Source organism: Peromyscus leucopus, chromosome 6 (assembly GCF_004664715.2).
Source record: "Peromyscus leucopus breed LL Stock chromosome 6, UCI_PerLeu_2.1, whole genome shotgun sequence".
Lineage (NCBI taxonomy): Eukaryota > Metazoa > Chordata > Mammalia > Rodentia > Cricetidae > Peromyscus > Peromyscus leucopus.
This window is the reverse complement of record NC_051068.1, coordinates 31404650-31432392: the sequence shown is the minus strand read 5'-3', so window position 1 is coordinate 31432392 and position 27743 is coordinate 31404650. Positions and strand designations below refer to the sequence as shown.

Sequence of the window (27743 nt, the reverse complement as noted above, 5' to 3'; positions counted from 1 at the left end):
GCCATGGGCAGGTTCCAAACCACCTAGAATTTATGGGCAGGCTTTGCTGAAGTCTGATGGGGCAGGAGCCATGGGGGAAGAATGGGCAAGAACAAGCTCTGAGAGGAATGTGAGTTACCTGTCCTGGCCGAAGCATTCTGCAGCCATCATAGTTTATTATGGCGATTAGTAAAGTCAGCAAAAGAAGATCACTAGCCAAGGATGGTGGTAGACCCTGTAATCCAATTACTTGGGAGCCTGAGACCAGGGACCAACAGTTCTAGCACAGATTGCCTGCACGGCCAGTTGCGAGGCAGCCTGTGCTACATGAGACTCAATCTCAAAAAAATAAAATAAAAAATAAAAATGGGCCAGATGTGGTGGTGCACGCCTTTACGCCCGCAAGTCAGGAGACAGAGGCCAGTGGACCTAGGCCGGACAGGGCTCCAGAGTAAGACCCTGTCTCAATAAAAATACATTTTAAAAAATTTAAGATACAATACCCATAGCGTGATGCCTGGCAGTTTTCAGTCAATTAGAATACTTCATACCAACAATATCTTAACTCTTACTAAATGATAAATTGAAGTATCTGATAAAAACTCGTACTCGTGCTGAAAGCTATGTGAAGAGATCTGAGAATCATACAGCCTTGGTGACTGTAGGGATTACCATCTTAGTCCTAATGAGTGGTTCATTGTGTCATCAATGCTCATGAAAACTACCTAAATGTCACATTAAAAGAGTGCCTGGGACTCATGTAGCCAGGGGTGAAATATGATGTATTCCTTCAATTGTGAGAAAACCAAGAGCCTATGTGGACATATATGTACTTGGAAACTTGGAGCTTTGGGGAGATCTTGGGACATCGTGTTTCTAAATGTTGAGGCCTTGTCTGACACTGCTCCTAATGTGTTGGGATCCATTGCTGTGGTACAGCCAGTTGGTACTCACTCCATGTTTAAGGATAGCTAAAGGATAAAAGCATACCCCCAAATTCAGTCATTCATAAAGAACATATTTAGAAAAGTCTAAAACCAATCAGTTAAGGACCTCACAGCCAGATTTGGGTGTCTGTGATCCAAGATTGGAAAAGAAGTACTATCACTACACAGTGGCCTGAAAATGCCATGGACAGTGCTGGCCCTGGGCTGGGGTTCCATGTTTGCAGCCTTCCTTCTTTCCCATCGGACTCTTGGGTATTACTGATGCCCACTAAGGGCAAAGCCCCTCGGAGGGAGATCCCATTTTTCCTGAAGCATTTCAGAATGGATATTTCTGAATTTTCTGAGTAAGTGTCTCCTCCAGAGACCCAGCATTTGCAACCAAATGGGCCAAGGAAACTACCATTCTGGATTCCTCACAAGCAGAGTTTTAATCTCCAGGCTTATGTATGTTTAGGTGTGTGTCTTAGTGTGTGTTCTTAGTCAGGGTTTCTATTGCTGTAAAAAGACACCATGACCACAGCAACTCTTATAAAGGAAACCATTTATTGGGTAGCATACAGTTTCAGAGGTTTAGTCCATTATTATCATGGTGGGACATGATGGCCTGCAGGCAGACATGGTGCTGGAGAAGGAGCTGAGGGTTAATATAATTTGATCCACAGGCAACAGGAAGTGAACTGTCTCACTGGGTGTGGCTTGAGCGGTATATATATACGAGACTTCAAAGCCTACCTCCATAGTGACTCATTTCCTCCGGCAAGGCCATACCCATTGCAACAAAGCCACACCTCCTAATAATGCCACTCCCTATGAGCTTATGGGGGCCATTACATTCAAACTACCACAGTGTGTGTGGCATATGGTTTCATCGTCAGATTTTTTTAAGTTCATATATAATGTTATTTTCTCTCTAATTGCTGAGAGTGTGTGAGATTGGCAAGGGCTTCACATGTTGGGTTATGATTTTCCTTTTTCTTTCTGTGATGTTCTGCCTGATGGGAAGGAAGATCACTTTCAAACAAACAAACAAACGTATCTAACCTTTGTCAGCACCTTTGTTGACTTGTCTGTTTTCTGGGATGGTCGATGCTCTTGGAAATGGGTTGACCCTGAAGCCGCTGGCACAGAGCCCATGCAGATGCATGGTATTATAGGATGGGCAATGGTGACAGATATTACCATGCTCAGAGGAACTGAAACTGTTAAAATATATATATATATATATCTTCATGGAAATTAGGATGGAAATCCATCAATCTTGCATTCAATTCATGATCCCGTGAAGCTGGGAAGATCTCAGTCTAGAGTACAGTTCCCTGGTTCTACTATGAGATGCCCCGGAGCAAGCAGGACATAATCTGTGTTCTTTGGTTGTGTGTCTTTAAAAATCTGATCCCAGACTTCAAAATATCAGAATGGAGCAGTCATTGTAGTCTGCATCCCAGTGTCTAGATGCAGGAGATCCTAAACCAGCTCTCTCAGGACACCCGAGGAACTCATTACATTTCTTTGGCTATCTGTGCCCCTCCCCCCACCCTGTGTCCCAATCTGGACACCACCTGAAGCTGTTAGGGATTGTTGAAGCAGAATCAGGACATCCACCTTGTTAACACCTTCACAGTCCCACTAAAGTGGGGGGAAAACACTAGAGAAATGGAATTCCTTGAATAAGATCGAGTATACACTGTATGTAAATATGGAAATGTCACCGTGAAACCCCTCTGAACATTTAACTTATGCTGACAAAAATAAATTAGAATAACTTATCGCAAAACAAAGCTTGAAAACAGAAGAAATGAAAACCAAATCCCTGAAACTCTTAAAGCCTTTGTAAGAGTACCTACCTCTGTGGAGAAGTCCTGAAAGTGGTTTGCACTCTGTTCGTATCCTCACACTGAGAATACCTAACACATGTCTGTGCTCGGTCACTCCATCAAACACAAAATAAGCGAGTCAGATTCATCCATGTGACCCTAGGCTTATTACTATTCATAGAATGGAAAGAGAATAACCATGCAATGATTGGCTCTAGTGAATCATCTTCCGGTTTGCCCAGAACAGACCACAATGACCACAATGCTCTCCTGGAGTTCATTAACACGTGCAGCATAGATTCGAACCCATCTTCACATCTCAGGGAAGAAGCTATGTCTCTAACAGCTTGGAAAGGAAAGTCACACAAACTTGTGCTGGGGGAGGGGACCGCCGTGACAAGAGGAAAGAAACCACACGAAGCCTCTTGAGGATATTTAGAGTTCATCTACACAAGAAGCTGGTGATCTCAGGCATCCTTTTCTTTTTAACGGCTGCCACCCACCATTCCCTCCCCGCAAACACTGTCTTTTTCCCGATATAGAACCATCAGCTGTAGCAGGAATTGTTAGAAGACCTTATTAATAAACACAAACCTAGAGCCAGGTATTGGGGTGAATGCTGGAAGACCAGAGAAACAGAACCAGCCACAGCTAACCTCACCTCACTAATTCCGCAGCTGATCCTGTTTCCTCAGACTGGAAGCCTCTGAGTCCTCATCCAAATGGATCCCAGCTGAACTGCTGCTAAAAGCCTAAAAGCTTAACCAGCTCTAGTTCCTGGTCCTCACGCCTTATATACCTTTCTGCTTCCTGCCATCACTTCCTGGGGTTAAAGGTGTGAGTCACCATGCCTGGCTGTTTCCAGTGTGGCATTGAACTCACAGAGATCTGGGTGGATCTCTGCCTTTGGAATGCTAGGATTAAAGGTGTGAGTGCCACCATTTTCTGGCCTCTGTACCTCGTGGCTGTTCTGTTCTCTGACCCCAGATAAGTTTATTAGGGTGCATAATATTTTGGGGAACATGATACCACCACAGTCAGCCCCGTTGGTGCAAAGATCTGCTGTAAGGAGAACTGTTATCCTTGGTGATCATGTACATGTGCTTTGAAACTCGAAAGGCACAGCAATCCATTCAGAAATTATTTTGTTAAAGCAGGCTGTATACGATCGTTCCACGTGTGATCTACCTCAAGCACACTCTGCACTTCCCTCTCACACGCCCTCTCCCATTGTCTGCTGTCTTCCCCAGACTCTTGCTCCTGCTTTCACGTCCTCTGGACATACATGATTTTCTGTACCGATATGTAAAGTCTAGGACCCACAAAGAAGGGAAAACATGCATTATTTGACTCTCCGAGACTGGATTCATTCATTTAACATGATAATCTCTAGTAGCATCTATTTTCCTTCAAATATTTTATTCATTCTTCTCTGTGGCTGAAAAATAATTCATTCTGTGCATGTGTGTATGTATACGTGTGTGTGTGTGTATGTGTGTGTGTACGTGTGTGTATGTGTGTGTGTATACGTGTGTGTGCATGTGTGTGTATGTGTGTGTACATGTATGTGTGTATGTGTGTATGCATGTGTGTGTATGTGTGTGTACGTGTGTGTATACGTGTGTGCATGTGTGTGTGTGTGTGTGTGTGTGTGTGTGTGTGTGTGTGTGTATGTGTGTGCTATGTGCCCATGTCACCGCACACATGTGGAGATCAGAGGACAGTCTTTGGGGGCCTTCTCTCTCCCTCCACTGTGTAGGTCCTGGAAACCAAAATTCCGCCGTCAAACTTGGCAACAGTTTTTTTTTTTTTTTTTAACCCCCCTGGGTCATCTAATCAGCCTCTACGCCTGTGTCACATTTTAAAAACAATCTGTTTCTCCGTGGAAGGATTGTTTCCATAGCTTAGCTGTTGTGGGTAGCCTCAGTAAACAATGGTGCACAGGTACCTGCTATTCTTGTCACTGTGGATCTGGGACACACAATACACTCAGGGGCACACATCATTCTGCTCCTCTGGTTTTCTCTTACTTCCTCTACCACACATATATCCTGTAATTCCACATAAACACCAGCTATCGCGCACACTGCAGAGAGGAGGCCATCTCTAGAGCGTGCTGGAAGGGGAATGATTGTCTCCAGAGCACTTGACACCTGATAGCAACCCGTATTGTCACAGGCATTAGTTGAACGGCACACTTCAGCTCCTGGCAGCTCAGCTTCCCTTGATGGGAGAAAACATCTCTCCATGTAAGCGTGGTAACATGGAAACGAGCGGGCTAAGCCTCAGTAAAGCTTCGACGCTTGTTCACGAGGGCACAGTGTCCTAAGAGGTTTTCTGCTCTGGGAGGTAAGAGGGCCAGAGTCTTGTTGAGATAGGCAATTGGAGCTGAGATTGACCTGAGTCCCTAAGAGTGGGGACTCCCAGGACAATTGCTCGCGTGCAGCCAAGGAGTCTCCTACTCACTGAACAAGCTGCTTGTCAGATTCTCCAGCACACAGCCAGTTGCGCGGCTCCCTCCCCACATCCCCTTCTCCCATGAGGGACATAAAGAGGGAATTAGATTTTCAGACCACCTTTCCATAAAACAATGGATGATGAGACAGAGGGAACTGATGTGAAGATTGCTCTGCTGTTTTGGACGTAACAAAACCCGAACATAAAAACCATGGCATAACATCTTCCAGTGCTCTTTCTCATACTCCCAAATGCTGATACATACACAGATCACGATTTGGCTAAAAGGGGCCAGCAGTGGAGAACATGAAGCCCCTGGGGAAAGAGAATCTACTCCATAGTCCCTTTCAGGTCGTGTGCTGGGAATGTATCTGGTTTGAACCTGAACAACACAGCTTCCCCTGCTCTACAATCTAGGACACGCATGCATTAGCGCTTGGACTGGGGCTTGAATTGCAAATTTGATTTTTGTTGTTCATATTATGAAAGCTACTCCAGATGCTTGGGAAACATTAAGGTTTGGTCGGCTAGGGAACAGAAATATTGCCATTATACCTATCTGTGTCTTGAAGACTCAGGAAGCATTCTGTCCCCATGGCAGTCGTGACTGAATTTTAAAAATAGTAAAGCTGAGGCTTAGTGAGTGCTGACTGGGTCCCACGTGCAAAATTATGTGTTTGCACATTATCTGCTATGAACTCACCCTCACAGTAACTCTGTGAGCTAGTGCTACTAACCCGTTTGGGAACCCATGAAACCAAACTTGGGACAATTTACAGACAGTTCTCCAAATTGATCCTTTGAGTGTCGGCCGGGAGCTGCCGGGGCTCGGAAGCAAGCAGAACAGAGAGCCTTGGGCGTGGCCCGTCTGGCCCACAGCCATCCATTGCTGAGTACCGCATGCATGCTATTTTGGTGCATGGGAAGGGGGTCTTCGGCCATCATTCTCACTCCCATGCCCGGCTCTTATTTCTATAATGCTGGGCTCTGGTGTTTGCCTACTTAACTCCTTAGAGGTGAGTGGGTTCCCAAGCAGACCTGTTGGCCTTTGGAGGCTTGGCCACCTCTGTTTTATAGGGGGGACAAGTAGAGTGTCTTTATTTATCTGTCCTGTTCATCCATGACATGACCCAGAACAGAATCGTGGACCTGTGGTTCTAAAATAACATCAGATTCATTTTTTTTTTTTTTTAAAGACAAGCACTCATTTTCTGAAGCTTCACATCACTTCAGGAGGTGCCCGGGCCTCATTTCTGTAGGCCTTTAAGCTGTGATACTTGAATCTGTCACCGTGTTTGGAGCTACATACATTCACGCACCCGTCACACTGATGATCCGAACCGTGGTTCCCTGGTTTGTTCCATAAATAACGTTATTTTCTAGCAGTGTGCCTCTAACATGATGGATTGAAGCATCGTTTTCTTTGAAGTCAAGTTCTAGTGTGTCCCAGTTAGGTCCCGTCTTCAGCTGTTTCAACTGAGTGATTATGACGGGCTCTGGTTTGTAATTAAAACTAAGATTTGGGGAAAGGGATTGGATAGGAGTTTGGCTCAAGGTTCCCTTTGACTCTGCTTACTTTAAAAAAAAATGGCATTCTCTGCTTCCAAGAAAGCGTGTACTCCTTAAAACTCACACCACCAGATCAGTGTTTCTCTCCACGGGGCTCCTCTAGAGCCATGTCAACTCCACAGATTCAGCTCACAAGGAATCAACACCTCTCATTTATAGGATCTCTAAAATACAGTGTCTCTGCCAAGCGCGGGGTACCCAGGTAGAGGAACCGTTCTGACGTCACCAGCATCACTTAGGCCCTCGGCCTTCGCCTGTGCTTATGCAGCCCAGTGGGAAACTTACAAAGGGAGACCTTCACCCACATAATAGGCGTCTCCCCAGCTCCCACTCTGGACACTCTGTGACCAGAGCCACAGGCATATCCCTTTCTGGCAGAAAGAAAGGTGCAAAGACATGAACTGGGTATAAAACTAATAAACTCATAGAGGCAACACTCTCTGGAGCAAGAGAGTGTCCCATCCGTCCCAGGAAAGAAGACTATCAATCAGAAATTCCTCATGGCCACCAGGCTGGCTTCTACGGTCATTCAGACGCACTGGTCTCATCTCTGAATGAGACAGCAGCATTTTCCCCTCATTTTGCAGCTACTTATTAACTGTTTCGAAGAACCTGACCACTGCAGATAACCAGGAAACAAGTCAGCCACGGTCCCTAACTTCTCGGCACAAAGTATGATCAATGGGGAAATATAGATGGCTTGGAAAACCTTCTTCGGATTAATCCAGTTCAGTGTGGGTAGGTTGGGGTGGAAGAGGGAGGGATCCACAACTCTGACAACTCAGTAAGGGAGATCTGAACTCTGATGTGAAAAATAAGCAGCTATTGGCCAGGGAAAGGAGGGGGGAAGAGGGGTATTAACCAGGGAAAGGGAGTATTAACCAGCAAGGGCAAGAGGAGGGAAGGGAGATTTTTCCAAGCTAAGAAAACATTGCTTTTCCTGGAGACAGAAGGAAGCTTGACACAGTCAGGGAACTTAAAGAGGCTGAAGAAAGCTGGAGCGCATCTCAGTGGGCAGCACTTGCCTAGCATGAGCAAGGCCTCCTGGGTTTGAACTCTACTTCACACACACACACACACACACACACACACACACACACACACACACTCACTCACTCACTCACTCACTTTTAAAAAGAGTTTTAGGAGAATTGATCGAGGATTGCGGACACTGGATAAGTATAGGGAGAAGGGAGAAGGTAGGATAGGAAGATGTAAAGAAGACAGCTGAGATTTTCGTCTGATCACTTCTTGCTTGTGAGCAGGAACCAGGCGCAGTGTGCAGAGTAGACAGGAGAGGGCTAAACAGTGGATTTCCAGAAGAACAGGTAAAGGAGGGGATGGGTCACCCAGAGGTGGTCCCCTGGTCTGGGGCAGTGACAGTATGGACGGACGTGAGATGAGCATGTCAGTGTACAGTGCTCACACTTCTGGCCTAGGTAACTGTGTGGATGCAGAGATGGGGAACAGGTGAGGATCGGATTGAGTGTTAAATGCTCCTTAACTGTCTGAGAAAGTTGGAGTTAGTGGGGCTCAGCAGAGACGGAGCTGGCTACACTGTTTGGGACCATCAGCCTAGGGAAGATTGTCGAGGATGTTGTAGTCGAGGGAAATGCCCAGGACATTGTATACACGAGCAGAAGAAAAAAAATTAAGGAACCTAGAAGAATTCCATCATTTACAACAAAGAATGCATGGTAGTGAGAAAGAGGAAATCTCACCAACTCTGAAGTCACAGGAGATGATGGAAGCACACCAAGCATCCGATGGAGCTGCAAGACAGGAAAACTAGGAGACAAGCGCAAGTTTGAGGCTATGTAAAATATTAACCTTCATTGTCTGCCATTTGGCAATGCGTGAAATCCATATTCATAAGATGTTTGTGCTGCTCTGGTCACTCCGGCAAGAAAATGGAACCAACCTAGTTGTTCATCAACAGATAAATGGATAATGAAATTCTGCTACATATATATATATATATATATATACACACACACACACACACACACGAATACTATTTAGATCCAAAGGGAAAAAAATGAAACCACAAAACTAGCAGGAAAATGGACTTGGAAAGTGTAAAACCAGGGCTGAAGAGATGGCTCAGTGGTTTTTGAAGAGCACTGGCTGCTCTTCCAAAGGACCTGGGTTCAATTCCCAGCACCCACATGGTGGCTCATGACTCCTGTAACTCCAGTTCCAGGGGATCTGACACCCTCACTCAGACACACATGCAGGCAAAACACCAACGCACATAAAATAGATAAATCTTTTTTTTTTTTTTAAGTTTTATTTATACAGTGTTCTGTCTGCACATAACCCCACAGGGCAGAAGAGGACACCAGATCTCATTACAGATGGTTGTGAGCCACCATGTGGTTGCTGGGAATTGAACTCAGGACCTTTGGAAGAACAAGCAGTGATCTTAACCTCTGAGCCATCTCTCCAGCCCCAGATAAATCTTTTTTTTTTTTTAAAAAAAAAAAAAAGTATAAAACTAAATGAAGTTATCCATTCTCAGGAAGAAAATTGCATGTTTTCCCTCATATGAGAATCTATTCTATAATATATATGTGTGTGTGTAAAGAAATGTATATGTGAGTATAGTATATATGTAGTAAGAACAGGAAAGGCTACTATTTGGTGACAGGAACAGAATTCAGGTGAAGTCACAAACGGATATAAAACTAATTGTTTTTCTAATTTTGACTTTCTTCCTGATTTTTCAATTACTTGTGGTGGATAAGCACATATGATGTAACTGATAATGAAATCATAAAATCCAAAGACAAGTTCCGCAGCTTCCAATTGGCTGCTCTAACTGTGTTGTTCATTGAGGTCTGTAGACTTCGGGTTTTGGCAAATGCTGTGTTAATCTCTCCGTGTGTATTTTTTCAGTTTCCAAGTTCATTACAATAAACTGATTTTTAAAAAAGACATTGATAAGTGTTCTTCAAAATATTGTTGATTTAATTCCTTGATGGTTTCGATTATGGGGGTGTGGTGAGAATTGAGGATAGGTATCGTTTACAAGTACAATGTGTTTTAGTCCGCATCTCAAGTGCAGACTAAATTTAGAAACTGCTCACAGGTGACCCTTCCCTGAGACCTTTACCCTGCGTATCTCTCGGCTCTCTGAACTCTGCTTTTAGATGAAGCCTTTTCTCACAGATTTTGAATCATGGTGTCCCCTGATTTTGAAACTACAAGCATCCTTTCCTTTTGGTGTGTTATACAGCACTTAAAATGTAGTTCATGGGCTAAGGAGATTATTCATCCTAGTATCTGTGTTCTATTCCAAAAGCCTATGAACAACCAAAAAATTCCGGCACATGTCCACCTGGAATCCCAGCACTGAGGAAGCAGGTGGGTAGGTCCCCAGGGCTCACTGGCCAGCCTCACCTCATGGGGGTGCTCCAGGCCAATGACATATCCTGTCTCAAAACAGGGTGGACAGTGCCCAAGGTCCACACACTTGTGCACCCAGGTGTGCGTGCGTGTGCATGAACATGCCTACGCACAAAGGTAGTTCACCACAATGCACATCACGATGGTTAAGAGTTCGATATGAGTTTAAGCCATCTTCTCTCTCATTTCTTTTCCAGCTCCAAGAGACTGTGAAGAGGAAGCTAGAAGGGGCCCGCTCACCACTTAATGGGGACCAGCAGAATGGGGCTTGCGATGGGAGCTTCTCTCCCACAAGCAAGCGCATCAGAAAGGACCTTACCACGGGCATGGAAGCCATCAACAGTTTGCCCAACAACATGCCACCGCCTTCAGCTTCACCCCTTCACCAGCTTGACCTCAAGCCTTCTCTGCCCTTGCAGAACAGCGCTGCTCACACTCCTGGGCTGCTGGAGGATCTGGGGAAGAATGGCAGGCTCCCTGAGATTAAGCTCCCTGTCAATGGCTGTGGGGACCTGGAGGATAGCTTTGCTATATTGCAGAGCAAGGACCTCAAACAGGAGCCTCTCGATGACCCCGCCTGCATAGACACATCGGAAACGTCACTTTCTAATCAGAACAAGCTGTTCTCCGACATTAACCTGAATGACCAAGAGTGGCAGGAACTAATAGACGAGCTGGCCAACACGGTTCCAGAAGATGACATCCAAGACCTGTTCAATGAAGACTTCGAAGAGAAGAAGGACCAGGAATTCTCACACACGACCATGGAGACCCCACTCTCCCACGAGAGTGCGAGTGTGAAGAGCGATGCCTCTCATTCTCCTTTTGCACACGTCTCCATGGGGTCGCCCCAAACCAGACCTTCATCTTCTGGTCCCCCCTTTTCTACTGTCTCCACAGCCACTAGCTTACCATCTGTGGCCAACACCCCTGTGGCTCCAAACCCTGCCAGCTCGCCAGCTAACTGTGCTGTTCAGTCCCCCCAAACTCCAAACCAAGCCCACACTCCAAACCAAGCCCCACCTCGACCTGGCAATGGCTATCTCCTTAATCCAGTCTCGGTGACGGTGACGGGTTCAGGATCGGGCTCCGTGGCAGTGCCCAGCTCTGACATGTCCCCAGCAGAGCAGCTCAAGCAGATGGCTGCCCAGCAACAACAGAGGGCCAAACTCATGCAGCAGAAACAGCAGCAACAGCAGCAGCAGCAGCAGCAGCAACAGCAGCAGCCCCACTCAAATCAGACTTCAAATTGGTCTCCCTTAGGGCCTCCGTCAAGTCCATATGGAGCAGCTTTTACTGCAGAAAAACCAAATAGCCCAATGATGTACCCCCAAGCCTTTAACAACCAAAACACTATAGTGCCTGCAATGGCCAACAGCCTGCAGAAGACGACCATCAACAACTACCTCCCTTCGAATCACATGAACATGATCAGTCAGCAGCCAAATAACTTGGGTACAAACTCCTTAAACAAACAGCACAATATTCTCACCTATGGCAACACTAAGCCTCTGACCCATTTCAATGCGGACTTGAGTTCAAGAATGACGCCCCCCATGGCCAACCCCAACAAAAACCCCTTGATGCCCTACATCCAGCAGCAGCCTCCGCAGCCCCAGCCGCCACCGCAGCCGCAGCCTCCCCAGCAGCAGCCGCCGCCTCCTCCGCAGCTGCAGGCTCCCAGAGCGCACCTGAGTGAGGACCAGAAACGCATGCTTCTCATTAAGCAGAAAGGAGTGATGAATCCGCCCATGGCCTATGCTGCGCTTCCAGCCCATGGTCAGGTAAGGGAGAAGCGGCGCCCAGCTGTTCTTACCTGTGTGCCAGGCTGTCCCGTGTGTGTCATGGGCACCAGGCTAGGCCTGGCGTGGAGCCTGGTAATCAGCAGAAATCCTGCCCTGTGCATCTTTGTGTGGTTCCCTCGCAGAGTTGGAGCAAGAGTGGCCTGGTAAACCTTCCTTGTACACGAATGCCTCCTATTCCTCCTATTCTTGACGGCAGCCAAGAAAAATTTAAATTACGTCCAATTTTCACTGTGAGGGAAGCAGGCTGCAGAAGTCACATGATCCGGTATGGCGTCCCTCTATAGTTTTTCTTCCAGTTCATTAGCCAAAGGGTGATAGGAAAGCAGGGGCGCTTAGACCTAGCTAACACCGTTTATACCATCTGGACGAGCTGTCAGCTGCCTTAACGGGCTGTGAGTGATGGGAAATATGGACGCTTGGCCTTTAAAAATCAGAGTGTTTCTGTATTTTCAGAGTGAAGTGGGAGAGTAGGTCTTGTAGGACTGTTTAACGATTAAACATTTGCCATTTTGCCAGCAACAGTTAGACATCTTGATCAAATGACTTAGGAGTGTAAGCATCCCTGTCCTTGGCATTCGGTTTGATTTCAGCAAGACTTGCTAGTGAATTCATGGGGTGTGTGTTGGGGGGATGGGGGCGTCTCTGTACCTTCAGTGGCTATCTGTGCGCCCCTCCCTCCTTGTGGAATACAGTGTCCTCTAGGTAGATACCTGGAAACTTTGCATCTTGTGACTCCCACTTGTGACCCCCATTCTCTACCTGCAACCCCCAGGTTGATGGAATCTCCAAGGCTGGAGGTGGTGCTGGCCTGCATAGACAGGCCTGAGCTCCGCGGCTTCATTCTTACCCTTCACAGACGTCCAACTCCCAAACCTCAGAGGGCTTTCTCACCTCCACATGCCAGCTAGATTTAAAGAAGTCCTGTCTGAATAAATAAAAGTGTTGGCTTGATTTTACATGAGCTGCAATCGGGAGCTAGTAGGAAAGGTCTTTGAAATGTGGACTTTGATCTTTTATAATGATTTCATTAAAATATAAAAATATATATCAATGGAAATGCAACCTTTTATACACTTTACCATGAAGTTCAGAAGCAAGCAAAAATAGAGGCCATAGGCAAGGGTGCTTGTGGGAGCCCAGATGCGTCACGAGGTTTATGAGATTGCATACTGTCAAATGATCCGTTGTTAATCTTAACACAAATTATCTTCTGCTCAGGCTGTTTTTATACGGGCATTTCTTCCAAGCCAGACCAATGATGATTAATTCCAACTTGCAGGTTCTGTAGACATATGGGTGCAATGGTACCCCTCTGTCCTCCGAGACCCTCACTAACACCTTTCTACGTGTGCTAACTAGAAACAAAGTCTTTGCTGGAACAAGGTTGTTGTTGTTGTTTTTTAAAGGGGTCCTTTGGGATCCTAATGTTTGCAAGTGGATCCCTGAGACCTTTAGCTGCAGGGGTCATGTTTTGAAAGGGCTCAGTCAGCTGAAGCAGCGTCTGGATTCAGTCTGCATGGAGGGCCTCTTCCATCTCAGCAGACGTGCTTTCAGGGTGTACAGAATCTTCCCTGGCAAGGGCTCACTAGAACAACTGCTCCCGAGCACAGAGCACAGGCAGGCAGAAGTGGCAGCTTTTCTAATGAAATAGTAACTGCCTACCATTTCAAACAAGTTTCAAGATGCTTACATAAGCATGTGAGTGTCTGTCTACAAACAGACCGTTTCAGATGTTTAGCTGATTGTGAATGGGTATTTTCATAGCTCTCGAGGTAGTTAGTCATTCATGCTGTGTGCAGGCACAGGGCACACACTGGCATGGGTTATACAAGACACCAAATGTTAGTCCATGCTGTCTTCTGCCATGCCAGGACCAAAAGACCACGACCAATGCTTAGTTTTATTGACTGGCTTGGGCAATGAAAAATAGTTTGATAACATTAGATACACGACTTCAAGAAAGTTACACAGTTACTCATGTGGGACAGCAGTAGGACAAGGTTTCTCTCGGGAACAAGTCGAAAGGCACTTACTTTCTGGGTGTTTTTTAAGAGAAAGGAGAAGAAACAAACCAGACATGGTGGAGCATGCCTTTAATCTCAGCAGGTGGATCTCTATGAGTTTGAGTCCAGCCAGGAAAACATAGTGAAACTCTGTATCAAAACAAACAAACAAAGTTAAAAGATTTTTATAATGACTTTTATCTAGGAAGTCAACTTTGTAGAATTTATATGTCATAATGATCAAATTAAACAAAGGAAATTATTAGCTTATTTATTTTTATTTTATGCAAGTGAGCATCTTTCCTGTGTGTGAGTCTATGTGCCACATTCATGCAGTGCCTGTGGAGGCCAGAAGAGGGCATCAGATCCCCTGGAACTGGAGTTACAGGTGGTTGTGAGCTGCCCTGTGGTTGCTGGGAATGGAACCAGGTCATCTGGAAGAGCAGCCAGTGCCCTTAACCACTGAGCCATCTTGACAACTCTTGCCCGTTACTTTTAATAGTAAAAAACTGAGACCAACAGAAATATCTTGGATGGGTATATACTATAAATCAAAGCGTGGGGTTAGCAAATGATTACACATGTGGAAATGTTAAATCCTAATGTTAAAATAAGCAGCTCCCCAAACAGTTGATGTGCTATAGATAGACGGGCTCGCGCTGCTCAGGAGCCTAGAGAGTTGAGGAGCATCTAAACTTTTAGGAATGGCATTCTGTTTATATCATTGTTATTTTCCTAGTCGACTGAATATTCTGAATTTTCTCATATACGTATGTTCTTTCTGCCACCAGAAAAATATTTTTTAAGTAAGGAAAAAAAATCCCTATTTTAAAAGTAAAAGTTGACCTTTTCTTTCTTAGAAAATCAGTTTGAGCCCAAGTGACTTTCGGTTGGGTGAACTCATGCCGTTATTCCCTAGTCCTCGGTGTGTGTGCGCGTGGTAAATTCCTGCTCCGGTGGGTAACCCCAGCCAACCCCGGCCTCTCCCCGCTCACGCTCTTCCCTTTTCTTGTTACTTCCTCTTTTCATCCCTTACCAACTTTTCTCTTTCTTGTAAAAAGCTAAAACTTCAACAATGAAAACATCATTCAAATTTCTGCCATAGTCCTTTGCCCAGTCTTCTCCAGGACGTCCCCCCACATTATTCCTCTGATCTGTCTCTGTCCCTGTGCCTCCCACCTTGTAAAAATAAACTTCTGTGTCCAGTTGTCATAACTGAGCCTCCTGCATTGGTGTCTATTTTTTTTAAATACACATTTCTGAGATGGAACAACCAGCACTTACTTTGGACTTGCTTGTTCTATTTCCCTAATTCTGCTGTTTCTCATGAACAAGATCTCCACCCCCAGCTAGTGTTTGCACAGTGCCCAACCCTGTGTCTAAGACTCAAGGCTATTTAATAAGCCATTTGATAAAAATCAGCAACATGTGGACCAGAGATGTTTTCAGCTGCCTGTGGGCTTCCCCGGAGAACACGCAGGCATGAGGGACACAGAGCCGCTTTTATTTTGTTTTTGGTTTTTGGTCTTTCGAGACAAGGTTTCTCTGTGTAGCTTTGCGCCTTTCCTGGAACTCACTTGGTAGCTGAGGCTGGCCTCGAACTCACAGAGATCCTCCTGCCTCTGCCTCCCGAGTGCTGGGATTAAAGGCATGCGCCACCGCCACCTAGCCACAGAGCCGCTTTTAGGAACTAGGAGAGGCACGCGCAAAGCAGTCTAAAAGAGCGCCTTTGAGGGGTGCTGGGTATCTTGAACCCGTGGAGTGCTGGTGAGATTGCTGGGAAGGCAAACTCAACCCCTGGGACTATCAAACAAAAACCAAGGAAGCAGCTATGCCGGAAGGAAACCAGAGGCCTGTGGCCCCCAGCTAGCCAAGGGAGGACACAGGCAACCCAGAGCACAAGTAAGATTCCCGCACAGATGGGTGCAGAGCGACAGATTTCCAGAAGGCGATGTTAGCCTCTAGTCCTGGCAATGGCGGACGGGCTACATCGTACGCATGGTACCCGGTTTCATCCGAATGTGGGTCGTGTGGCTCAGTGCGCGTCATTAGTGGGTATGCTTTCCACTTTCCCTTTCATTATTCCTAATGTGTGAGCTCTGCTAGTAGAAACCTGTTACCTATAACAGCTCCACAGGAAGCTCAGGCCTCCAGGATCCACAAGCATCCTGGGAATGTCTTTGAACATCCTTCACTTTACAAGCCTGGAGCCTCTTCCGACAGTGTCCTTAAATACGTGTGTTTACTTTTCCCAAGAAACGCATGCACCTAGTTGTGCCATCAGACTAATGGTAAAAACAAAACAAACAAACAAAAAAATGGCAGCAACACCCCTCCCCATCCCCTCCACAAAGGCAGCCACTTGACTTCACTGAAGTTGTTTTCTTGTTCATCCCCACGGACTGCATTTCTCCATTCTCAACCCTGCACTAAGTTAGAGCACACCCTGCCTTGAAGACCTTTCTTCATGACCCTGTGACATCCATGGCATTGAGAGACCCGGGAATGTGTGTCTACACCTTCACGCCAAGAGCTTCTTGAATCTTTAAGAGTCTGTGACCTTAGTGTGGCTTCTTTCCCTCGTTATGTGCGATGCTCTGAAATATATTTATCTGGTGTGTGTGGGGCGGGGGGCTACATGCAGAGACATGTCTGCACATGCTTGGAGGCCAAAGGAGGATGTCCAGTGTCCTGCTATATCACTCCCCCCCTTATTCAGGTGAGGCAGGGTTTCTCACTGAACCTCTGATCCCCCTGCCTCTGCCCTCACAGTACTGGAGAGGCTTGCACAGGCGAGCCTGGACTTTACTTAGCGCTGGGACTTGAACTCGGGTCCTTGGGCAGCAGGCACGCTCGCCCACCACGCTGCTTGCCTACCCCTGATATACGGTACTAAGAAATTTATTTTAACATCTGATAATGTATGTTCCTAATATATCTGGGGTTTAAGACATTTCCTCTCTTTTTATTGAACTTTTTGGAACTTCTCTTGCATTGTGAGCTTCCTTGATGGCTCTCTGATTTCTCATTTCTTTTCTATTTTCCACGTCTTTGTCTTCTTATCCCATGTTCTATTAGATTTCCTTAACTTTGTCTCCCAACCTTGATATCAAATACTTCATTTTTAATTTCCACATTTTCAATTTCTGTAAGCTCCTTCTTATTCTCTGGCTTGTTCTTTATAACCTAAGAACACTAATTATCATTTTGAAATGAGGTTTTCCTCTGTTCTCTGCTTACTCTCCTACTCCGAGGCAGCTTCTTCCTTGCATTCATTCTCTTTCTGTAATATCACGAGCTTTTCCTTAACCGTCTGTTTATGAGTGTGGCACCGCTCCGGAGTTCACTTGCCCTGGGATGACTGGGCTAGAGCCCAGCCGGTGCCCTGGGTCAGTGTCCATAGGTGACTGACTGTTCCTTGGGCGGCGCAGATGCGATTCCTAAGCTCATTGCTGACTCTAGAAACTGAGCATGGACAAAGAGTTGGTGGTGGGTGTGTTGGTGACAGCGAGGGCGTGTCACTAAGGACTGGGTACACTTCCACTCACACACACACACACACACACACACACACACACACACACACACACCGTTTTCATTTGACACCCAGGATCCTGGGGCTCCTGGGTCTGGTAGCTCCATCTCTGTAGAATCGGGAACCTTCCTTCCTCCAGTCTGGGGAAGGGGAAGAGTCTACCTCTTCTCCTCACAGACCTTCAACCCATTTCCCTGTGCAGCTCTGTGGACATATTCTAAACAGACACTGTGCCCTTTGGCTATCAGGTCGTTGAAACAAACAGTCCCCGAGGAACTTGAATTTCCTCAGAAATCTCATCCCTGGGCAGGGGAAAGGCTGAACCCCTCCCCAGTGCCAGCCAGAGGAGGATCTTATCTCTCCTGAAGAGATTTCAGGTACTCTGAACAACTTCCCAGAGCACTTTGCAGGACAGGCTGAAGCTGAGGTGACCTGCGTGAGACCGTACCTTAACCATGATAGCTTAGGTGTGCACATCTATTGCCCTGTTTACTTCCAAACCTTCTGGACTTGGTTGAGGGAGAAGAGGGGTGCCGCCGGACCCCTTTATTTCTTCTCCCAATTTGGTCATGTTGAATCGATCTCCTTTTTCTGATTTTTGCAGTTCCTCATCTTTTCATTTGGCATATCGAAGATGGGTGGCCAAGTCTCGCTTTGTTAGGGCTGCAGGATTCAGGCTTTGAACCTGCTATCTCCAACAATACCCCAGCCTCCCGCCTTGATATTCCAAATGCCTCCGCTGCCTATGTCCTCTCGGCTTGTTGGATTTCTGCAGCTCCCACTGCACGGCTGAAACCAACTCTGTCAGAGCTGCTTTGTCATCCGATGCCCATCTTCCAGAACGTCACTGACATCCCTCGACCGCTCTTACCATTTCTCCTCCTCTTTGTTCTTTATGCTGATATCAGTTTGACTCCTGTATCGTCACTGCGGGAGCGCTGGGGACTGCCGGGCTCACTCTGGACCTCTGCAGTGGCTTTCAGCACCCTTCTGTTTGCCTATCAAATATTACCTGATGCTGAAACTTACTGCAGCAAAACTCGCGTGATCGTTTCCAGCATTACGGGGCCTTAATGAAGCAGAGCAGGCTTTCACCAAACTTACGACACCCTTGTGATGGTGAGTTTTTAATGGTCCACTTGCCATAATCTAAAGTCACGTCAGGAGCATCTCAGTAGAGGAAGTGTCTAGATCAGATTAGCCCGTGGGGAATCGTCTTGATTGTTTATTGACAGAGGAAGACCCAGCCCATGGTGGGTGGCAGCATTTTATGAGTTCAGCCCCAAACTGTGTAAGATCAGAGAAAGCTGGCTAAACATTAAGACAGCAAGCAAGCAAGGACCCACATGTCCTCACGTCCACTCTCCCTCAGCCTCTCACTGTGGCTGTGATGCATTGAGTTCCTGTCTTGACTTCCCCCAATCATGGACTATAACCAGGAACTATGAGCAAATGAACCTTTCCTTGCCCATGTGCTTTGGGGCAGGTATTTTATCACAGCAACAAAATAAAGCCATGGTGACATTCAGGGCGTAAGTCTTCTTACCTGGAATGCATATATTCAAGGGGACAGAAATGCCAACGTCCTCCTCCAGCCACTTTGGGGTAAGATCTCATGATCATACCTGCAGAGTCTTTTATAGAATCTTGAAAATATTGACTTATTTCAAGGACTGTGAAACAATTTAGATTCCATGACCCTGACTAAGCCTATGGCACCCAGCAACTCAGGTGCCAGGCAAAGTATTGACAGAATGCTCATCACTGGCTCAATCCAGGCCTCCCAGCTGAGGGAACCAGCGGGCAAAAGTGCTCAAAAATTCACAGAATAAGGGAAAGGTTTCTATCGATGGGTAAAATAAAATCATTTCCATACACATCCTGGAAGATTTTTGAAAATCCTGATTGACGTTCTGTCAGAGTCTGCAAATATGAGACTAAGAGAAAACAGCCAAGAGGAAAAGTTGGAGGGAAAGGAATTAGTTTTATAATAGTGTTGTGGAAGAAAGAGATTTTAATTGGTCCTCTGTGAGAATGCCTTTGAAAGGTGCTATGGGATGAGAAGATTCCTGTTGACTCAGAGAGCTTATAACCCATCAAGCAGAGTTCTGGAGCATTTATGGACCTAAGAATCACCCAGGGAGGTGTTCAGAATGCAGGTAATCAGCAGCCCTGTGGTGAGGCCAGGGAGTGTGCACTCTGTACCCCCCACAACTGCTACCAACTCTACTGCCGTTTTATAATGGAGAAATGGTTCCTAAGATAACACCAGAACACAGTGAAGTGGTCTTGGTTTATTTCCTGGTTCAATATCTAAATGAGCAGTGTAGTAACTACTTTCCTGTGGCTGGATAAGACATTATGACCAAGACATCCTAGAGACGAAAGAGATGCTGTGATCTCTTGGGCTTATGGTTCCAGGAGAAGAGTCTGTCATGGCAGCAGGTGGCGGTTGTGGTGGCAGGAAAGCCAAGAGTTCACATCTTGAACCACAAACAGGAAGCAGAGAGAGTAAATTGGGAATGGTGTCAGGCTTTGAATCCTGAGAGGCCACCCCTAGAGACTACTTCTTCCAACCAGGTCACATCCCCTAAGCCACCCAAACATTCAAATGCCCAAGACTATGGGGGATATCCTCAAGTCAGCACAGGCAGTTATCAATTTTATAATTTTTCTAAAAATCGTGTGTGTGTGTGTGTGTGTGTGTGTGTGTGTGTGTGTGTGTGTGTGTGTGTAGCATAGCAGGAATCTTAAAAGTTCTTATTAATAAAAACAAATCTGGAGCCAGGTATTGGGGTGAATGCTGGAAGATCAGAGAAGCAGAACAAGCCACAGCTTCCTCACCTCACCAATTCCTCAGCTGATCCTGTTTCCTCAGACTGGAGGCCTCTGTGTCCTCATCCAGAATGAATCTCAGCTGAACTGTGCTGCTCCAAAGCCTGAAAGCTTAACCAGCCAAATGCTTCTAGTTTCTGGTCCTCACGCCTTATATATCTTTCTGCCACCACTCCCTGGGATTAAAGGATCGCTTTCTGGGATTAAAGGCATGAGTCACCATGCCTTGCCATTTACAATGTGGCCTTGAACTCACAGAGATCCAGAGGGATTTCCGCCTCTGGAATTCTAGGATTAAAGGCATGTGCTACCACTGCCTATCCTCTATGTTTAATATTGTGGCTGTTCTGTTCTCTGACCCCAGATAAGTTTATTAGTGTACACGATATTTCGGGGAACACACATATGCAACATTTGGGGAAGCCAGAGCAAAAAAATTGGTATTTTCCTCTACTCCTGTCTGCCTTGTTGACTGGAGATACGGTCTTTCACGGAACCAGAAGCTCACCATTTGGCTGAGAGGGTTAGCCAGGGAGCTCCCGAGATCCTCCAATCTACCCTGATGGAGGCTGAGGTTGCAGGCATACACGGCCAGGCCTGGCTTTTTGTGGGGATGCTGAGGATTCAAACTCAGGTCCTCCTGCTTGTGGGCCAATGCTCTTACCCACTGACCCATCTCCCGAGCCCCTTGTTGAATGTCTCAACAGGACACAGCAGTCTGTTTTCCACAGCTCCGTCCTCACCACACCTCTCATGTTAAAAGGCAGGCCCCTCCTTCATCACTCGGAGAGACGGTGGCTCTTCTTCTGCTTTCTTAGGAGCCCGTGTGTGCTGAGCTACCTTCCCCAGGATCTGCAGGAATAAAGGCCGGTGGTGGAGTTGCCTCATGGCAGAGGCAACATTGAGGTTTCTGTAGCACTCTCTTGAGATATCCTCGGAGCAAGACTTCTCAGATGTATTGGTAGGGCCACAGCTCTGGCTTCCCATATTTGGGTATATCAAAGATGGCGGCCGGACAGCTTTCCTAGGTGTTGCTGGCCTTTGAAAGGGATGACCCATGGACCACATGCCCAGTTTCACTTTTCCTCCTGAATCTTGGCTTCCCTTCCTTTCAGGCTGTATTCTTCATTACCCTGGACTCCAGTCCAGAACTCTCCAAGGGCATCTCTTGTATTTACAGACAGAAGAGCAAGTCTAGCTTTTCTCCCTAACAGACGCCTGCTGGTCACCAGGTCAACTAAAGTATGGGGAATTGTAAAACTTGACCAATGGACTAAAAAGAGATGCCCATGTCCCGTCAGCCAGAGTGTGCAGCCCCAGAAAGTCCTGTCTGGAAGATAAAATGGGTCCCACATTAATGCTGGGCATCAAGTACTGTATCACCAGCTGCCTTAGGGTTATTATTGCTGTGATGAGTGAGACACTATGACCAAAAGCAACTTGGGGGAAGAAATGGAGTATTTGGCTTACATATCCTAAATCACAGTCCACTGAGGGGAGCCAAGGCAAGAAATCAAACTGGGCAGGAACCTAGAGGCAGAGGCCGTGGAAGAGAGCTACTTACTGACTTGCTCCTCATGGCTTGCTCAGCCTGCTTTCTTTTTTTCTTTCTTTCCCATTTTTTCTTTTATTGAAAATAGATTTATTCTCACATAATATATTCTGATTATAGTATGCCCTCCCAGTCCCTGCACACACAACCCTCCATCCAGAGCCACCCTCTTTCTGCCTCTCATTAGAAAACAAACAGGCATCAAAGGGAAAATAATAAAATAAAATATAATACAGTATAAAGTAGAATAGAATAGAAAAAAACCTAACACAGGGGCATAGAACAAGCCAACCAAACAAAAAGGAAAAAGAAAGAACCCCAAAGGGCACAAGAAGCAGATACAGATGCAGAGACCCACTTGTTGGCACGCTCAGGAATACCATCAAAACACAATCCTGGAAGTCATGATAGCTATTCAAAGGACCCGCAGGGAAGCGGGAGAGAGGAAAGGAATAAATAAAATAAATTTAAAAAAAAAATGAGAAATAAAAAAGATAGAATTTTTTAAAGGATATTTTTTTTTTTAAAGCCTGGCATATTATGAGGCAAGGAACCCCCAAAGAGGCCACTGAGTTCCTTTTCTGTTGGCCATCCTCTCTGGGCGTACAGCCTACCCTTAAGAGAGGTTTGTTTCCCCAGTGAGACGCCCTGAAGAAAACTAAACTCACATTTGCAAGTGGTTACCAGTTGGCGCTAACTTCTGGGTTAGGGGTGAGGGCATGTGTCCATTCCTCCTGCGGCTCTAGGACCCCATCTGGTGCAGACCCGTGCAGACCCTGGGCTGCCTCAGTCTCTGTGAGTTCATACATGTGGAGATCGTGTTGGTGTCCTCCATCCCTCTGGCTCTTGTACTCTTTCCAGCTCCTCTTCTGATGGGTTCCCTCAGCCCTGATGGGAGGAAGCTGATGGAAATATCCTGTTGAGGGCGGAGTGTTCCAAGGTCTCGCATTCTTTGCATATTTTCTGGCTGTGGGTCTCTGTATTTGTTCCCATCTGCTGCAGGAGGGAGCATCTCTGATGATATCAGTTTGCTTTCTTATAGAACTCAGAACCACCAGCTCTGGTGCCCCTCCCCACCCCAATCACTAATTAAGAAAACACAGACCTGTCTATATCAGGTCTTATGGAGGCCTTCTCTTAACTGAGGGCCCCTCCTCAGATGATTCTGGCTTGTGTCACGTTGAAATAAATCATACTAAATTCTGCGTGGGGCTGGGAGGTGGTGGCACACACGTTTGATCCCAGCAGTGGTAGGAAGATCTCTGAGTTCAAGGCCAGCCTGGTCTACAAATGGAGTTCCAGGACACCTGAGCTACATGGAGAAACCCTGTCTCAGAAAACAAAAACAAACAACAACATCAACAACAAAAACAGGCTGGAGAGATGGCTCAGAGGTTCAGAGCATTAACTGCCCTTTCTGAGTTCAATTCCCAGCAACCACATGGTGGCTCACAACCATCTGTAACGAGATCTGGCGCCCTCTTCTGGTGCAGAGGCAAACATGCAGATAGAACATGGTATACATAATAAATAAATACATCTTAAAAAAGAAAGAAAAAAAATCAAACCAAACCCAAACAAACAAAAAAGTTCTACATGCCAAGGCAGTGAGACAGTGAGAAAGATGAGAGTCAGCACAGCCTGAGCGAACACAGGAGCCCTGCGGTGGGCGCCAGCTTCCAGACGGACCCAGGATGAGCAGGTGCTGGAGGAGAGTGGGTGGGCAGGCACTCCAGTGGAAGCGGAAGGAGGCTTCTCACATGAACAATTCAGATCAGGGCAGCATGCACACCAGGGAAAGGTGCAATGAATTTCACTGGCATGGGAGAATAGTGAGGGGTCTTTCTACTACTTTCAGTGACACAGTGAGAATATTTACCAGGACACTGACCTTTAAGGAGGGCTGAGGCAGGAAGGTCATGAGTTTGAGGCCAGCCTGGGCTATAAAAGAGTTAAAGGCCCAGCTATGGACTATGACTGTCTAATAACCAAAGGACAACATTTTAAGGAAGAGTTCAGTGGAAGAACTACCTAGAGTGTACAAAGTCTTGGGTTTGCTCCCAAACAGTAGAAAAATAACCATATTTAATATTAGGAAGACTGGGCACAGAGGCAGTCAGAGGAAGTCATTACTAGAACTTAGTGACTGAAAATATGACCAAATAAAAGGGAAATGATGTGAAAGATTATGGTCCTCTGCTGAATGTTAGGATATCATGGTTTCTGAACAACATGCTGTATGTAAATCTAAGTATCAAATTGTATCTGTGCTTTAAAAGCAATCGAAACACTTGCAATTTACCCTGCTATTATTTCTTATTCTTTTTTCAGCATTCTTTCATATTGGGTATGTGTGTGTATGTGGGGGTGGGTGGGCATGCCCATGTGTGGCTTGCTGTGGTCTGCATGTGTGGAAGTCAGAGGACAACTTATAGGGGTCGCTTCTCTCCTTTCAGTATGGAGGTCCGGGTATTGAACTCGGGTCCTCAGGCTTGACACCAAGAGCCTTTACCTGATGAGCTGTCTCACGGGCCTTTTTGTCTTACTCTTCCAGTGAATATTCCCCATCTGTTGAGGTTCGGACACACATGCAGTAAAATGTGTGAAGTGAGCCCCTGACATTTGCATCAGCTTGTACCGCTGGAGCCACAAATAGCCAATCCTATCTTGTGATTAGACTGTTTGCTTTTACAAGCGTTGATTCCCCCCCCCATAAATTCATAGTATTATTAAAACATTTGTTTTCCTTATTTAGAACAATAATAAATACCAGTATCATGTATTCTCTTTGCTTGATGTTTTTATTATTATATTAATTGATTGTGTCTATTTTTTGAAGAGTCCTCTGCAAAGACGGTTCTTTGTTTAAGTATTAAGAACACAGCTGGATGCTTTAAAAGTAGTTTGCCGGCTTAAGGAACATTTGCTGCAGAGGACCTGAGTTTGGTTCCCAGCATCCACAATCACCTGTAACTCCACCTGCAGGAGACCCAGCACCCTCTTCTGGCCTCCACTGGCACCTCTGTGCATATGTGCTCGTGCATGCACAAAATAATAATAATAATAATAATAATAATAACAACAACAACAACAAAATAAATAAAAGTAGCATGTCTACACTTAACAACTATTCATAGCAATTCTGGTTTTTCTAGAAACTACTAAACTTTTCTATCTTTATAAAGTAGAGTAATCTGCCATATTCCACTACTTGGGCAGCTTCAATAGGCCTGATCTATCTGTCTTTCTTTCTATCTCCCTTCCTTCCTTCCTTCTTTCCTTTCTTTTTTGTTTTTTGAGACAGAGTTTCTCTGTGTAGCTCTGGCTGACCTGGAACTCACTCTGTAGACCAGGCTGGCCTCAAACTCAGGGTTCAACTTGCCTCTGCCTCCCGAGTGCTGGGTTAAAGGTGTGCACCACCACTGCCACCCAACGGGCCCGAACATTATGGCACTATATTGTTGCATTTGATGAGATGCATGAAGACTGAGACATTGTCATGCAAGGAGAGATTTCCAGCGTGGTGTCTCGATTAATACCCATACATAAGACCTTGCGGTTTCCCTACCCGTGGTTATCTGCTGAGCAGTAACCAGTGGCCTCAAGGAGTATCCAAACTAGCAATGCTCATTGATTAGTAGTGTGTTTCCTGAGAGAGGTTCAGGCACACTCACACCTGCATTATACCCATCCCTGCATCCTCTAATTGCTTTTAGGTCTGACCCATTTGAAGACGCGTTTGGGCAGTCCTACCCTGGATGTCAGCCAGTTCACACAATGAGGTCCTAGATGTTTTCCTGGGCTTGTTAGGCCTAGAAGTAAGGCAGTGATGCAAGGAGAAGAATCAGCTTTGCTGTAAAGAGTCCCCATATCAAAAACCCGTTCTAAGCAGGGGAACGGAAGCCCCCCTGTACTGCTGGCGGGATAGAGCCCCCTTTGGTACCCTCTTCTGTACATTACTGCCCTTTGCAATCAGCACACACTGCAGGAACCAGTCTCAAGTCCATATGGCTGTTCCCTAAAAAACCACTAAGTACAGAGCAGTCAGCTTTGCTGGTCTGTGTGGGAAGAATGAGTTACGGATGCTGCGCAGCACCGTGTGTGTGTGTGTGTGTGTGTGTGTGTGTGTGTGTGTGTGTGTGTGTGCTTGCACAAGTCCAAGCCTGTCCTGTGAAGCCGTGGGGCTGAAGGGTGGCCAAATGGAACTGGAGGCAGTTCACATCTGAGCACACAGCAGACTTGGCAGTGGCTAATACTCATTTTAATATCACCCGTTTGTGTGGCAGAAAATCCCGGGGGAAAGGCGTGGAAATCACTTGGCCTTTGCATCCCTCCCAATGCTGTGACAGTTTTAGATGTCCCAATTTCTAGAACACCACCATCCCATAAAAACGTAGTCCAAGCCACAAATGCGAACCATGTCTATGGGCCATGTGAGAAGGTAAAACAAAACTGTTGGAACTAATTTTAATATGTTGTCATTTAACACAATATATTAAAATATGTTTTTTTCCAACATGTAATCTATGTAAAAATGAACAATGTTATGTTTTTTTCTTAGCAAACCTTGGGATTTGGATGTGTTCTTTACACTTACAGCACACTGGGTTTAGATCAGCCACATTTCAAGCGCTCAACAGCCTCTTGTGGGTGGCATCCACTGTGATGGACAGCAAGATGTAGGACCACAACAAAAACATCTGCTCTGTGATCAGAAAGGCAGTGCCCAGCCGCAAAGGTGAAGCAGTGTGAAAGGTTTTGTTGGCTGTTTGCGAGCTTCTGCATGACCCTTTAAAGACTGTCCTCCCGAGCCCCTGGGAACAGACTGTAGTTGCCCAGCACCCTCCACCCAGCCCATCTTGAGTCCTGCTCATCATAATTTCTGCTTATCATAATTTACCTGAGCTGATCAGATCCTGCTCCAGTACCACGTGCCTCTGGTAACCTGGCTACCTTATGAAAAGCAGCACCCAGGCACTGGCTCACACCCTGTCATCAACTCGTACCATTTGTGAGCAGCCTTGGGGCCACATAAACATCCTGTGGTAAGGTCAGGACCACCTGACCCCCCTGTTAACACATCGGTGAGAGGGGCCGGTGAGCTGGGCTTGTTTTCCACGATTTTGATGGGCTTCATTAATTATGTTGAGCAAGGAAGGTGTACAGCTGGAGAAGGACCCGCTTAGCTCTACATGAACGGGAATAATTGGCCAGTTGGCAGAGTGTTAAATTGGCAGTCTAGTGAGAGAAACTCGTGAATAAACACAATTCCCCTAAACCACAAGAGGCGGGTTTTATAGGGAGGGCTCTCTCCCTCTCTACCTTCTCACAACTTGGGAACTTCCTGGTGTGGCCTAGCAAGGGACAGAGAAGGACCTGCCATGATAGGGTGGTAACGCAGTGTGGCATCAGGAACCAGCCTGAAGCCAGGACATGTCCCCTGCTCCGGATCTCATCATCTGCAGGACCAACCATGAGCAGTTTACAGATCCTCTCTAAACTTGAGGTTTTTCATCTAGAGCACAGAAATAATAATAATGCTGCCGGGCAGCGGTGATGGCGGATACCTTTAATCCCAGCACTTGGGAGGCAGAGCCAGGCAGATCTCTGTGAGTTCGAGACCAGCCTGGTCTACAGAGTGAGATCCAGGATAGGCACCAAAACTACACAGAGAAACCCTGTCTCTCTCGGAAAATCAATAATAATAATAATAATAATAATAATAATAATAATAATAATAATGTTATTAGAACAGTTACATACTTGCTTCTGTAGAGCATTTAGAATAGCGTTCCATCCCCATGCGACTTACTTTTCCTACTACTGTGACAGGATGCCT

At 46.1% G+C, this 27743-nt stretch overlaps 1 protein-coding gene across 2 annotated transcripts in view; it reads left to right on the top strand.

Annotated features, from left to right (window-relative positions):
* Maml3 (mastermind like transcriptional coactivator 3) overlaps window positions 1–27743 on the top strand; it is a 430517-nt gene that overhangs the window by 243395 nt on the left and 159379 nt on the right. For both annotated transcript variants that reach the window (XM_028873345.2, XM_028873344.2), the window contains exon 2: window positions 10372–11958. In XM_028873345.2, coding sequence (XP_028729178.1) covers window positions 10372–11958 — 1587 coding nt within the window. The remainder of the gene's footprint in view (window positions 1–10371; window positions 11959–27743) is intronic.